Genomic DNA, 16381 nt, shown 5'->3' on the forward strand with positions numbered 1-16381 from the left:
TCGAAATACAGGCAAAATACTTTGCCTTATTATGTCTCTCTGAAGAATGTACAACCACTGAACACTGGAGAATCGTGTCTTGAGTTTTTGTCCAGAAAGTGTGGTTGGACATGTTTTTCATCATTCAAATATACATCTCAAGTTCATTCATTTGAAATATGTCTTCTCTATATCCTATACAGTACCTATTTCCTAGGGATAATCAACCCGCAGTCATTCGGGTGGATCTTAAGTTTGGACCAGAGAAAAATCAATTGTATTTTCATAACTTTAATGAGGAGAGAGAGTATTTATTGATCAAAGATTCCAGAACAGAAAAGGGTTTAAAAAAGTCTGTTATATCTGTCTGATGAAGGGTTAGCTCTTATGGTTCCAGAAAAGGAACTACAGTTCCAAAGGGTGATAATTAACCCATGCAAATTTCTGGCTCATGGAAGGAACCACAGAAAATCTGAAAGTGCATTGTATGTGTGTGTGTGCCTGTGCATGTGTGTGTGTGTGTGTGTGCAAGCGTGTGCATGTGCGTGCACCTACATGTACTCAGAAAACAGGAGGAACAAACTTGTCACGGTGGTCCAAGCCCCTCGCCCCCCATTGGGATGCATGAAGACAGGTACAGGGGTACAGACAGAACACTGAAGTGTTGAGCTCAAAGCCTTTGTTGGTTCAGGCAAAGACATATTGGGCAAGAGCAGTCCAAGGTGGGGAGAGTCTGTCATGGTCATCATTAAGAGAAGGTTCCTCAACTAAAGTAGGAGTTATCCCAAAAGCTGTTGCTTCTTCATGGGATATGTTCTTTTAGCTGAGTTGCCTTGTCTGGCCTTAGTGTGAGCAGATGAACCTAGTCTCACAAAGATGACTTGATGTGCCAGGATGGGGGCAGATACCCAGGAGGGGCCCCACCTATGAGAAGAAGGGGAGGAGGATGGGGGAAAGACTGGAGGTGGCAGTGAGCAGGATGTGGGCAGTGAGTGGGCTGTAAAGTGAATAAATAAAATAATAACAGTAATGATGATGATGGTGATGATGATGGTAATAATAATAATAATAATAATAATAATAATAATAATAATAAAGAAGATTCCTTTTGAGTAAAATCAGAAGTGACTTAGCAGGTTTCTATGAAGAAGTATGTGAGTTTCCCAGAGTAGATGATTTCTTTCAGCACCAACACTCGAGTGGTCAGTGGGGACCCAGGATCCTCAGTGCAGGAAGAGCAGAGTTCCCAGAGTCAGAGCTGATCATGAGTTGCATAGTTGGTGAAGTTATAGGAACCAGAAGCCTAGGAATGTGGGCAACTGCAGATATGGAGGTGGTGCAAGGTCTGCCTTATGTCTGTTGAATTCAGTGTAGTTTGTGACTCTTTAACATAGTGTCATGCAACCTATGCAACCTGTTGTGCTGGAAAGAAATTGAGGTGGCAGCAGGCAAAGTACAAAAGGCAGAATAGAGGAGAGGCCAATGTAAGCCCTGTGTGGCTCTCCCCAGATCTGTGGGTGGGTAAAAGCCAATGGCATCTGTTGCTTGGCAATCCACCAGCTATGAGATTTCCTGATGAGATTGTGTCTAAGTTGTTGTAACTATAAAATAGAGCTGGCAATGCCATGCTTACTGTCTAGACCCAGCACCAAGTAAATATATCAAGACAGGCAAAGCTCTCAGTACCCTCCAGGCAAAACTCAGTAAATTGTTCCTCATGTAAGACAACAGTGCAAGATCCTGTTTACCAAGAAAACCAGAGTTGTAATGATGAATTCAAGCAAAACAGCATAAGCAATGAATGTCACAATCTCTGGACCAACTGCTTGATTTCATTCAAGTGGGTTTTCCCCAAGAATGCAAAGTGTAACTGTGAAAGTGTTTAAACATGAGAATTCCAGACCAGGGAAGTCTGAGAAATTTTCAGAACATAAACAGAACAATGTTCCAATAGTCTTTGAAACTTGAGGTCATTTTTCAGCACAGGATGATAGTAGAGGGAAGAAGAGAAAGAAGAGGAGGAAAAACACTTTTGATGATGACTTAACTTTGTCTACAGTTGAGTTTTGATCCTCTGAGACTCACGAGGAAGCAAAGGCCAGCACTGACTTTTGGACTCTATTCTAGTCATGCCTAGAATAGAAGAAACTTGGAGCTATGGAGAGATATAGGCATAACCTGGTAACCTTCTGAGAATTTCTTATTATTTAGTTTCCTGCAGGGACCCCAAGCCTGCTTCAGTTTCATGGCCTGTCTCTCTCAGGGATCCCATGCCTGCCTCTGTTTTGTGGTCAGGGACTTTGGAATGATCCTTTGATCCTCTTCTGTGAACATGGAAGCCTTAGGGAAACATGGCCAACCTCGCACATATTTTTTCTCTGTTAAGATGTCTGGTCATGAGTTGATGAGTGTTGGGACTGAGTGACAGTGTGTGTCTCAGGCCTTCAGGCTTCACAGAAGTCTTGTGCTAAAGCCAAGGTGGTAGTGGTGGCTCTGCTCCCCCAGTTCCTCAGACCAGCACAATGCCCAACAGGAGTATGGTACCACTGCTCTGAACTACCGCACTGATGGCTGCATGTCCTGAGAACCTCGTTGCAAATAACCCAAACTGTGCACCTCTGCACAGTGGAACAGCCCCATCCTTCTCACAGATGACACTATAAAGCTAACTCTGAGCCCGAACACCAGGGATGCTTCTTTGCTGAACCACACAACAAACCCACAGTGGAGGGCTCTAAGGAACAGTAAAGCCACACCTCGGATCTGCCACTGTCATCACAGAGAGTGTGACTTTCAGCAACTGTGGAACTTGTGTTTCTATAGTATGTCTTCTAGCATTTTCTTTTTTCCCATTTTCTTTCTTTCTTTCCTTTTTTTTTTTTTTAACACACACTCATTTGTCCTTCATGGAGACACTGAGCATATACTCTGCTCTCCCTTTTCCACAGAATCTTCTAGCTGATATCGACTCAGTTTGTAGATGAGGTAAGTCAAGCTCCAAAAGTGAGACAGCTCCCCTCAGCCCAGGCTGTTCCAGTTTCAGCCTCGGCCCTTCCTGCCCAGCCCTCTCTCTGGTTCCTGACCCCCTGCCCATGGATGAATGAAATGAAAGCGTGTGGCCACCTACCCACACACCTTGGCAGAGGTGCACTCCACACTCGGCGTCCCCCACCCAGGCACGTTAGCTTGGTTGCACCTTCTAAGCGGTATCCCTGGAAGCAGGTGAAAGCCAGGGTGTCACCCACACCGAACTGAAACCCAATTCTGCGGCTGAAGGCAGGGACTCCAGGGTCATCACAGGGCTCCAGGTCATATTCTGGAAACAAAAGAGACAGTGTGAGGGTATAGGGCCTGGGAAGCCAGCACAAATATTTGGCATAGACTGGGAAAGAGAGAACACTGAGGATATTTCCCTTACACCCCACTCTCTCTCCCTTTTTCCCTTTCTTTTCTCTTTTTCTCTCTTATGAATTCCTGTCCTTGGTCCATGGGCTCTAGCATAAATGCAAACATATATATGTAATGCAGTAAAGTGGGATGAGTCATTTCTGCCTATCACTTTAAGAGAATGGAATCAATTCTCCTGTATTTACAGCTGCTAAAGGCACCTCTGTATTCTCCTTAAATGCACTTTTCATGAAGGCACAGGGCCGAAGGCAAAGCAGGGCCCAGCATAGCACTAACCATCGGCTCATCATGGCCAAGTCCCCTGAAAACAGGTATGGATGCAGCAAAGCTATTTTCAATGTCTGAAACTTGTTTTATTGACACACAGTGGAGGATGTTTTGTCAACTAGAAATTTCTATAAGTCACTCCAGAAGTCAGTTTTAAACAAAGCAGTGGCAGCTGCTATGTGGCTGCCCGTGAAGAATATGACTTCAGAAGGTTGGCATCACAGAGGATTTTCTGTGTCTGCCTCACGCTTTCAGCTGCTGGTTGGGATCACACTGTGTGTGCAAGTTGGTCACTGTTCACCATTGGTCCTCCTGTTTGTCTCTGGAAGGAGTAAGATGTTATGAGTCAGGAATACAATGAGGGAGGGACAGAAGATGCCCATTCTCTTCTCTCTTGCTCCTTGCTCCATCTGAAATCTTCATGTTCCCTACTGTCATGTCAGTGCCAGGTCACAGGCCAAGCAAATGCTCCTAGAGTCCGGAGACAAGACAGGGTATAAGGAGCTACTCTGTTTCCCTTTCTGTTGCTGTGATAAGACACTGACCAAAAGCAATTGAGGGCAGGAAAAAAACTTGTTTGGCTCACACTTCCTGGTCACAGTGCATCACAGAGGGAAGTCCGGGTAGAAACTCAAGTGGAAAATGAAGCAGAAACCACCGGAGGAGTACTGTTCACTGGCTTGCTCGCTGGCTTGTTCCGTCTGTTTTCTTACACAATCAGGGCCATTTGCCTAAGGATGATCCCACCATGAGAGGTGCTCTCTCCCATATCAACAAGCAATCAGAACAGGTCCATGTGCTACTTCCCACAAGGGCTCCAAAGACCCAAAACCAATATTTTCTGTGCCATGACATGCATGATGACTAAAATGAATCCTGAAAGCAACAGATGGGTTGAGGTTTAACTTCTGAAGTTTGTAGTTGCTTTGTTTTGAATGACTGGCTCAATGTTATGTGTTGCATCAGTGTTAGACATTACCCTCCTAGAAGGGTTAACTTGAGCACTGTAGGAGGAGGCAAGACAGCAGCCTCACTTCCCTTCTGACATTTGGTGATGTAGCACAGAAGCAATGCTAGATGCCAAAATGTAGCTCTGTGACCTTGCAGCAACCAGAACTGGCACAGTGGAATTTCTCCTCTTCCCCAGAATCTGAGATGCTCTGTTGCAGCAGCACAGATGGACTGAAGTAGAAATCCGAAGACCCAAGTGTGAGCTGTGTGCAGGAAGCAATAGAACTTAAAAACAGATGGGGACAGATGAATGAGAAGTGCAGAGTCCCAGGGGTAATGCCCAAGAGAGGCAGCCATGGGCCTCACTGCAATTTGCTCTAGAGTATTCCATTTTATTCATTAGAGATCCAGATGCAAGAACATAGAGGGGAGCAAAATTCTCATAGTGACCTTAACAGATCATCTAGGGAAATTAGAGAGGGGAGACTCAGGCACTAGCATGAGGAGACTGAAGTCTTTGATTGATAATATGGTCAATTTCATCATTACTTTGACTACAGAAAAATTTCAAGAAAGCAATGCATTTGAGCCGGTCCTGGAAATATCTTTTATGCTGAGAAAGTCAACAAAGTCAAATTCAGTCAAATTAAAATAATGACAGCATTCTTTGGAATTAGAAAAAAATAACTGTTAGGAGTTTGTTGTTGTTCCTTTTGTTTTTGTTTTTGAGAGGCATTCCAAGTTAGATAACATAAACTTCATATAACAAGTGACAGAGCCTCTGCCATGTGGCAAGTAGACACAAAGCTGTGGGTGGGAGATTGTCGGAGCCTTCTACCCATGGGATAGAGAGAGATCACCAAATATTATAACAATCACTAAGTGCCCCTGATGGTTTTTCTGCCATTTAGACTTGAGATCTTATGCACAGAGGAAATCACAGACAACTAAGGTTTTTGGAGACCATATTTCAAAACTGAATTACTTCTGAACTATGATGAATGACACTGAGTCTTGGTCAGGACATCCAGTTGGACAGCACAAGGATTAGTGGGAGTTTACTCCTTGTCAATGGGTATGTACGCAATGGAAAAAGAATGCTCTTGGTGCCTTATTTAAAACATCAGATTTATCTTGCTCATTTGGATGAGCATATTTATCATATGTGCAAAGATTATTTATGTTGAAAGCAACAGAAATATACAATCACACCTATGTAAAAAGTGTCAAATGCACCAAAAAGCCTACACAGGTATCACTATATATTACAGTTAAAGAAAAAAACAGTTAGAAAAAATAAAGTTTCTTCACTGTGTTAGGACAAATTGTCACCGTGTATAATTCTGATAAAGGAACTAACAGTCTATCTTCCTCTGTGTGTGAGTCTCCACTGGAGGGGCAGGACTCGATGTGAGCTGCCCCTGCACATTGGTCCCAGGGAGTGGGGTGTGCTCCGAGCTGCTAGAACTGTTGAGTAGAGGTGAGCAAAGAAACCTTTCTAGGAAACAGAGTTTTATTTATCAATTTCCAAGGAAGAGAATTTACAAATAGTGCCTTCTTCGAAGAAGAAGAAGAAGAAGAAGAAGAAGAAGAAGAAGAAGAAGAAGAAGAAGAAGAGGAGGAGGAGGAGGAGGAGGAGGAGGAGGAGCAACAACATAGGGAGAGAAACAGAAACCAAGACACAGGAAATAGAGGGGAAGTGGGGAAGAGAGGGAGAGAAGGAAGGAGGGAGGGAGATAGAGACAAAGATAGACAGAGACAGAGAGAGGAAGAGATAGGAGAGAGACAGAAAGACAGAGAGACAGAAAGAGAGACAGGGAAACAGAGACACAGGAGATAGAGGGGAAGTGGGGAAGAGAGTGAGTGAAGGAGGGAGACAGACAGACAAACAGGCAGAGAGAGACAGAAAGACACAGGAGAGGGAGAGGGAGAGGGAGAGGGAGAGGGAGAGGGAGAGGGAGAGGGAGAGGGAGAGGGAATATCCAATACTATGGCCAAAGACAGAAATGACAAAAAAATCAACATACCTGCAAACGTAATGTTGAAGCCTTCATAGGAGATGGAGAAGTCAGAGATGAACCTGAGTTGCGCAGTGAAGTTTCCAAACAAACCAGCCTTAATGGTGTGAGGCAGGACTGACCCAGTGAGCCTGGCTACTGGCTCTGAGAAACTCCCGTCCTCTGTGATCAGCAAATAGTCGTGGGAACTTTCAAGGTGAAAGGTGTGGAAATTCATCTGCACTCCTGAGAGATGAGGGCGGGATAGTCGATTTAACTGCAGCTGAAAGGAATCTCTTCTAGGCATAATTATAGACATCAAAGGTTTGGAACAAAATATCTTAAATTGTTAAATATTAAAATTATCTTGTATGATTCTAACTTTGAACTTTCAGAGAAAAATTTGATAGAGGCTGTTCTAAATTCATGAAGAGTTAAACAAAAACAAATGCTCAAATAGTTGTCGGATCAGTTACTGCCGTGGGTTTTGATGCAGATATGGACATAGATATTGGTACAGAGGGGCTGTATATAACTACTGATACATTCATGGATCTAGGTGGAAATAAAGAAACTACTTAAATACCAGCATGGGCATGATGCTGATGTTCATGTGGACAGATTTAGATATCACTACAGGTGTGTGCAGATGTCTATCTGTGGTGATAGGGATGTTAGTGTGGTTGTTCATATAGACAAGGTCTTAACAGAATCTATACATGCAGGTATGGTTTCACAAGTGCAATATGTATGTTGATATTTAATTGTGTTCATGAATGGTCATCAGGTTCAGGGGCAGTGTTCATCCCAGAGACAAAATACTGAAAACGTCTCTATTACCACTCCCCATTTTTAGAACTATTAGTTTGGAGATATCGCATGCAAACATACATTGTAGAAGGTAAGTTCTCTTGAAATTATAGTTTTGTAAGCCCTATGATGTCTTTATAAAAATCAGACTCATAATACATTATCTCTGAGTTTCTCTGCTGAGGCAGAAAAACTGATCTATAACTAGATTCCTTTAAAGATCTACATTTTTCTAATTAAAAAGTCTTTGTTACTTAATCTATTTATTTAATTTACTTCAGGACCACATCTTCATTACTTCCTTGGAGATTTACTATTTTGATTTATATTTGCATCCATGGGTCTCTGTGTAGATATGTGCATGTGAGTGCATGTACCCTCAGAGGCCAGAGGCAAGAGACTTCTCTGGAACTGGAGTTCTACGTTATTGTGAGCTGACTGATGTGGGTGTTTGGATTTGAACTCACGTCCTCCACAAGGATATGTTTTTATGCTCTTAACTGTTGAGTTACCTCTACATGTTTTTGATATATGCTTCTGGAAGAGTGCTAAACATATTCATAAGGGTGCTGTAACATGCAGGTCATTGTAACATCCAGGTCAATAAAACACCTAGTGGAGTTTAAATATATGTTGAAAGGCAAAGTCTACTGACCGAAGTTTTTCAACAGCTCTTTAAAAATAACATTTAGTTATAGATATAAGAACATACTCAGGGTGCATTGCTAGGCCCAACATTTATAATGTATATTTCCTGCACAAAATACAAATTTGCTTCTTTTGTATTTACCATCTGTGTAAGGATGGGGGAATACACATTGCTAAAACACCATTGGATTATGTGAAGACCTGACAATTATCTTAAGGACAATGCCAAGCGGAGTCAGAACAGAAGCACAGATGTTTCTCAGAAATATTATAGAAGTTTAAAATTCTTCTTACATCGAATCAATAGTCACATTTTACTTAATCAAAACTCATTTTCCTCATCATTACATCTAATTTCCACATTTATATTCACATATATACAGCCAGGTTATTGAATGGAGAAGAAAAACAAAAATGACTTCTGCTTAACTCTCCAATGGTACAAAGATCTTGTGTGGTTTTGTTTGTTTGCTTGCTTGCTTTTTAGTTTTATCAAACAATAAAAGCTAAGAGTTTGGAAACCATGAAATTCATTCATTGTCCAGGAATTTCCTTACTGCTTTATCTAGTCTGTGTTACCCATCCTTACTGTTTCCTCTAGTTCATGGTGCTCCCATCCTTACTGCTTCTTCTAGCCCATGCTCCCCATTGTGCACTGTTTGTGCTAAGGTCTTACCCTTGCCATGAGAGACTTCGATGGTCCATGTACAGTTCAGAGAGTTTGGATAAAAGTCTGGAAATCCTGGAGAAAGGACAGTCCCACTCTTTCCATGGATGTAGCCTCCACACAGAGCTGAAATAGCAGAAAACATGAACAGTCCACAGTGATTGCAGGGATGGAGTACTTCAGATTAGCAGTGAATTTGCATAAGCACCAACAGAGGGTAAAGTGGAAACCCAGACATTGTTTGGCTTGCAGTTGTGAGATGCCAGTTCATAAGCAGGAGTCTCTATCACAGCACAGCCACAGAACCTAACTCAGTGTATAACAGGGCACAGAATGCCAAACTGTGTCAATACACCTGGAGAACTGGGGATACATTTAAGCTGTCATTCCCATCTCTCAGGGTGGGACTTCTTCGCACTCCTTTAGTGAATTCAAAATCCCTGCAGCACAATATGCCGTATTCAAACTAACTTAAATATTTAAGAACTATAAAGCTATTTATAATACTTTGAGCAGGAAAGTAATTGTAGATAGCAGTAGAATAGGAGCATTGAGGATGTTTGACAGACATATAAAAATCATGGCACACATGAAGTCATAGCAGCTGTGATTGCATGGACATGACCAGGACAAGATCAGCCAGCCTAAATCCTAATTTGTATGGGGAAAGAATCCTGAAATCCCATCTCTAGGTGAAGAGCTATTGGAAAATGATGAGCTCTGTGGAAAGAAGGTCAATTCTCTTCCGGGACAGTCGCTGAGAGACCACCCATGCTTTGATGAATGGCCCTTAACCGTGCACATAGAGCAGCACTAAGTGGATTTGATGTGTGTGTTTTTTTTTTTAAATAGGAAGCACATGAAGTTTGAGAGGGAAAAGTGGAAAGAGGACAGAGAATAAATTGAACAGAGGAAAATGGAGATATGGATTTGATTAAAATACATCTGAAAGCAAGAAAAGATTTAAAAATAAAAGTATATTACATGTATGTATGAAATTGTGACATAATTTTAGAAGAGAAAATAACTTTCTTCCTCTTCTAGTTTGCTTTTCAGCCTGAAAACCACACCTAGGCACATACACCCATACTCACATATAAGCTGTGATACCTTATTATAGACACACATTTGTAGACAGACATGGAGCATCCATACTTGATAAACAGTTATGGCACATGTGTGCTTGAGTGTAATGGTTAATGATAAAATTGGAGTCAGTGGAATTACTATCCCCCAACACATTCATCGCTTCTTTGTTCTGGGAACAATTAAAATACTCTGTACTAGTTGTTATGAAACATTCAATTGGTTCCTGCCAGCTACAGTCACTCTGCACTGCAGTAATGCAGTACAGCTATTCCTCTACCATCTACCATGATACACATTCAACAGCTTTTGCACCTGTTGTGTTCTGTAGGTATTTCTATGAGAGTAACCTCTTTGGTTTCCAATGCTGGCAAAGATGTGGCAAAAAAATCTGATACACCATGTGTGATGGCTAGTTTTTGTCTACTTGATGTGCTCTAAAATAAAATGGCAAGAGAGTCTCACTGGGGATCATTTAGATCGGCTTGATCCATGGATGTGTCTGTGAAATTATTATTTTTTAATTAATTAGTTATTTTATTTATTTACCTCTCAAATAGTATCACCCTTCCCAGTCTTTCCTCTTCAACTCCCTCATTCCATTCCCCTCCCCTTTGCCTTTAAGAGGCATCTACCCACTCCCACTTCATGCCTCTAGCACCCCCCCACTGGGCTCTGCCAGCATTTGACTGAGCCAGGGACCCAAATGGATGAGATAGGGGAAGGAATGAAGGAGCTAAAGGGGTTCCTATTACAACCCAATAGGAAGAACAATACTATCAACTAACAAGAACTCTCCAGAGCTCCCAGGGACTAAACCACTAACCAAAGAGTACACATGGAAGGGCCCATGGCTCCAGCTGCATATGTAGCAAAGGATGGCCTTATCTGGAATTATTCTTAATTTGGCTAATAGAGTAGAGGAAGCTGCTGGGTAGAAACCATACATGCATTCAACACTCCTTGCTCTAGACTATGCATGTGACCACTTGCTTCACGTTCCTGGCACTGGACAGTCTCTGCTGTAACCTTGAAGTATAAGCTGAAATCAACCCCTTTCTCTCATCATTAGCTTTCTGTCAAGATACTTATCACGGCCAACAGAAATAAAACCAGGACACAGTGCTAGGAAAATAAACTAGTTCAGTTTCCAATGGAAAGCAGCATGAAGATGCTCCATAAACAGAGTTGAATAATATCTACATGACCCAGTCATCTAGGCTTGGGAAGGAAATCAGTGCCCCAAAGAGGTCCTCTCAAATCTCCCACAGACCGTAGAAATCATCCTAAGAGCCAGCATACAGAAACGACCATATATAGATACAAAAATAAAGACAGCATGCTATCTACACACACTGGGAGGTCATTTGGCCTGAAGAGAAGAGGAGGCTGTCATGTGCAACAGCCAGGGTAAGCCTGGGGGATGTGATAGCTGGAAGTGAGCCAGGGGCACAGAGAGACAAAGCCGGCAGTTTATCACGAGAGGAGAGTTTGAGAACTGTCTTTCTGGTGTTAGAATTCAAACAGCAGCCCCTCCACCTGCTAGCTCAGTGATCACTATGAAACTCCTGGCCTTTGGTCTTTTATATTGCCCGATGATGGAAACTGGCATCTATTTTCAGATGTTCATAATTACTAAATTGTAAATGGGGCTTCTTGTGGTCCCATTACTACATGAAGTTTTTTCATAATAAATTTTTCTTTATCTTTCATTGTCTCTGTCTCTCTGTCCCTCCCTCCCCACCCTCTCTCTCTCTCTCTCTCTCTCTCTCTCTCTCTCTCTCTCTCTCTCTCTGTGTGTGTGTGTGTGTGTGTGTGTGTGTGTGTGTGTGTGTGTGTGTCTATACAGTCCTGGGTAATACATGCACTCACTACCTCACTCACTACCTTGAGGCATTATGACACTGAGCAGTTCATATTGCTCTGTGTTCCCTTTCTATGTCTGAAAATATAACAGGTTCCCTGTGTGCTGGAGAAAGAGGTGAGCCACAAGGGAGGGCTACCTGCACTGTATTGCAAACCTTAACACTGGGTCTGCATGGCTCTCCAGCCTGTTCTTTTGGGTATCTGTGTTGTCTGGGAGAAGTGCATAGCCTCAGCTTGACCTCATACTTCCTTTATCGTCTAGTTTGAAACATCTCCTTTGAACTAGAATGAACCATCATTCCATCTATCGTTTCTGGAACAACTTCTCATGTATGTAATTACAAATTGTCTTATGAACATCACCTTCACAATTAACACTTGCATGATTATTGGGTTACTTATGAAACACATGATTTACCTCTTCCTGCTCCCTGATTTGAAGGGAACATAACACGTCACAGGACATAAACTTAAGAAGAATGGCCACATGAAAACCAATCCAACATAAACTTTTGGATATCATTTCTACAGTATTTTAATAGGTTCTCATTAGAATTTCCCATCTCAATGGTCCATTGTCTCTATGCTTCATTGTGAAAGGCAGAACATCAAGCATAAACTTTGAAGTCAACTTTGTCAACAAAGAATTACTGAGAACTTGCAGGTAGACACTGTTGTTGGCACCAAGGGAGATAACATTAAGACAAATGAGTCAAAAACACTACCACCCTGGAATGATGTCACATGTCAATGTGAGAACCAGATGGAAGAAAACAGATGCCTGTACATGGAACCAATCAAAGAGGAAGGATAGCTGAGTCCAAGGCACACACATGGGTTGTCAGAGTAGCTAGGAGAAAGGGCCACATGTGATACCTGTATGAGAGTATACGTGGTGAGAACATAGATAGAAAAAGGGACCCTCAACTAGTACAGGCTTGTCTGCAGAAGAGGCCTGCATGGCACGAAGGGAAGGTGAGAAGAAGGTCCTTGGAGCAGTTTGTTGGTGTCCAAAGGGGTCGCCGCCACCCTTCAAAGGCCATCATAGAAGGCTGGCATTTTTCAGAGCAGATAAAGAGACACATTAGGTCCCTGCCTGTGGATCACATAGGCTATGTTGCCCTTAACCAGGTTCCAAGGCTGTCCTGTAAGGTACAGGGAGAAATAGCAGGCAGATGACCAGATGTGATGGGCAGCTCGAGAGAGGGCCAGAAAATATCGACCATAGAGCCATTCTTACTTTCTTCTCACAGGTCTGGATTGCAAACTGGAAGCCTAAGAATGACACAGGAAGGGGATTCAGATGTGTGAGCGAGCAGATTGGAACTCTGAAGTGTGATGCTATTGAGTACGCATGCAAAGAGCTGGAGTTGGAATGCGAATGCGGTGGACACATCAGTTTCCTGTGGGAAACACTGACCGAGAAACAGGACAGCACATTGGTGGATAGGCAGTACTGTGGATGTGAACAAACAGAAAACGGCACCTAGGCATTTATCATGTGGACAGCACAGTGGAGATGGAAGCAGAGGGTGTAGGAGAGAGTAGGGGGAAACGGAGGCCTGAGGTCCTGATTGGAGAAGATGTACAGAGTTAATTTTCATCTGTTATGGGACAGGCATACATCAGCACAATGAGTTCTCAAGTTTTATGAAGGACTTAGCTGTAATTAATAGCATCTTATGTAACACCGAGATGCTGTGTATCCAACGTTTCTGGAATCAAGCATTCTGAAGCCTGCCCATTCGCTCTAGCTCATTAAAAAGGAGTTCATGACCGGGGTGGCTGGGGCGCAGGTCGGCTGATGCCCGCCAGTTGCCCAGGACACCCTCCACAGGATCTTGAGACTTCTGGTGAGTGGAGCACAGCTTCTGCTCCAGTCCAATCGTGCAGAACCTGAGGCTGCTTTGGTTGGGGAGGCAGAGGACCAGCCTGAGTGGGGCCGCAGGCCTCTTCCGGTCTGACCAGCACCGGGGTAGCTAGGGCACAGGGTCGGCTGACACTCGCCAGCTACCCACAACAGGATCTTAAGACTTCTGGTGAGTGGAACACAGCTTCTGCTCCAATCCAATTGTGCACCGGACCTGAGACTGCATTAGTTAGGGAAGCAGAAAACCAGCCTGAGTAGGGCCACAAGCCTCTTCTGGTCTGACCAGCACCAGGGTAGCTAGGGTGTAGGGTCAGCTGACACCCGCCAGCTACCCATGACACCCGCCACAGGATCTTAAGACTTCTGGTGAGTGGAACACAGCGTCTGCCCCAATCTTTAAACAGTGACAACGATAACAACTAACCCCAGAGATTACCAGATGGCAAAAGGTAAACGTAATAATCTTACTAACAGAAACCAAGACCACTCACCATCATCAGAACCCAGCACTCCCACTTCGCCCAGTCCAGGGCACCCCAACACACCTGAGAAGCTAGACCCGGATCTAAAAGCATATCTCATGATGATGGTAGAGGACATCAAGAAGGACTTTAATAACACACTTAAAGAAATACAGGAGAACACTGCTAAACAGGTAGAAGACATTAAAGAGGAAGCACAAAAATGCCTTAAAGAATTGCAGGAGAACACTGCTAAACAGGTAGAAGACATTAAAGAGAAATCACAAAAATCCCTTAAAGAATTGCAGGAAAACCAGACCAAACAGGTGATGGAATTGAATAAAACCATCCAAGACCTATAAAGGGAAGTAGAGACAATAAAGAAAACCCAAATTGAGGCAACGCTGGAGATAGAAACCCTAGGAAAGAAATCTGGAAACATAGATGTGAGCATCAGCAACAGAATACAAGAGATGGAAGAGAGAATCTCAGGTGCAGAAGACTCCATAGAGAACATCGGCACGACAATCAAAGAAAATACAAAATCCAAAAAGATCCTAACTCAAAACATCCAGGAAATCCAGGACAAAATGAGAAGACCAAACCTACGGATAATAGGAGTAGATGAGAATGAAGATTTTCAAATCAAAGGACCAGCAAATATCTTCAACAAAATTATAGAAGAAAACTTCCCAAACCTAAAGAAAGAGATGCCCATGAACATACAAGAAGCTTACAGAACTCCAAATAGACTGGACCAGAAAAGAAATTTCTTCCGACACATAATAATCAGAAGAACAAATGCACTAAATAAAGATAGAATACTAAAAGCAGTACGGGAAAAAGGTCAAGTAACATATAAAGGCAAGCCTATCAGAATTACACAGGATTTTTCACCAGAGACTATGAAAGCCAGAAGGGCCTGGACAGATGTTATACAGAAACTAAGAGAACACAATTTCCAGCCCAGGCTACTATACCCAGCCAAACTCTCAATTAACATAGATGGAGAAACCAAAGTATTCCACGACAAAACAAAATTCACACATTATCTTTCCATGAATCCAGCCCTTCAAAGGATAATAACAGAAAAAAACCAATACAAGGACAGAAACCACGTCCTAGAAAAAGCAAGAAGGTAATCCCTCAACAAACCTAAAAGAAGACAGCCACAAGAACAGAACACCAACTCTAACAACAAAAATAAAAGGAAGCGACAATTACTTCTCCCTAATATCTCTTAATATCAATGGACTCAACTCCCCAATAAAAAGACATAGACTAACAGGCTGGCTACAGAAACAGGACCCAACATTTTGCTGCTTACAGGAAACTCATCTCAGAGAAAAAGATAGACACTACCTCAGAATGAAAGGCTGGAAAACAATTTTCCAAGCAAATGGTAGGGAAAAACAAGCTGGAGTAGCCAGTATAATATCTGATAAGATTGACTTCCAACCCAAAGTCATCAAAAAAGACAAGGAAGGGCACTTCATTCTCATCAAAGGTAAAATCTTCCAAGAGGAACTATCAATTCTGAATATCTATGCTCCAAATAAAAGGGCAGCCTCATTCATTAAAGATACTTTAGTAAAGCTCAAAGCACACATTGCACCTCACACAATAATAGTGGGAGACTTCAACACACCACTTTCACCAATGGACAGATCATGGAAGCAGAAACTAAACAGGGACACAGTGAAACTAACAGAGGTTATGAAACAAATGGATCTGACAGATATCTACAGAACATTTTATCCTAAAACAAAAGGATATACCTTCTTCTCAGCACCTCACGGTACCTTCTCCAAAATTGACCACATAATTGGTTACAAAACAAGCCTCAACATATACAAAAATATTGAAATTGTCCCATGCATCCTATCAGATCACCATGGACTAAGACTGATCTTCAATAACAAAATAAATAATAGAAAGCCAACACATACGTGGAAACTAAACAACACTCTTCTCAATGATACCTTGGTCAAGGAAGGAATAAAGAAAGAAATTAAGGACTTTCTGGAGTTTAATGAAAATGAAGCCACAACATACCCAAACTTATGGGACACATTGAAAGCATTTCTAAGAGGAAAACTCATAGCTCTGAGTGCCTCCAAAAAGAAACTAGAGAGAGCACACATTAGCAGCTTGACAACACACCTAAAAGCTCTAGAACGAAAGGAAGCAAATTCACCCAAGAGGAGTAGACGGCAAGAAATAATCAAACTCAGGGGTGAAATCAACCAAGTGGAAACAAGAAGAACAATTCAAAGAATCAACCAATCGAGGAGCTGGTTCTTTGAGAAAATCAACAAGATAGATAAATGCTTAGCCAGACTCACTAGAGGGCATAGGGAAAGTATTCTAA

The 16381-nt window shown here is 42.4% G+C and overlaps 1 protein-coding gene across 1 annotated transcript in view; it reads right to left on the bottom strand.

Annotated features, from left to right (window-relative positions):
* Positions 1-16381, bottom strand: part of Csmd1 (CUB and Sushi multiple domains 1) — a 1626901-nt gene that overhangs the window by 280733 nt on the left and 1329787 nt on the right. The window contains exons 19-21 of the mRNA XM_085844142.1: positions 8737-8853; positions 6633-6848; positions 3107-3295 (exon numbers count right to left, since the gene is read on the bottom strand). Of these exons, the coding sequence (XP_085700268.1) occupies positions 3107-3295; positions 6633-6848; positions 8737-8853 (522 nt within the window). The remainder of the gene's footprint in view (positions 1-3106; positions 3296-6632; positions 6849-8736; positions 8854-16381) is intronic.

The sequence above is a fragment of the Mus caroli genome, unplaced genomic scaffold (assembly GCF_978045245.1).
Source record: "Mus caroli unplaced genomic scaffold, Mus_caroli_1 scaffold_10, whole genome shotgun sequence".
Classification (NCBI taxonomy): Eukaryota; Metazoa; Chordata; class Mammalia; order Rodentia; family Muridae; genus Mus; species Mus caroli.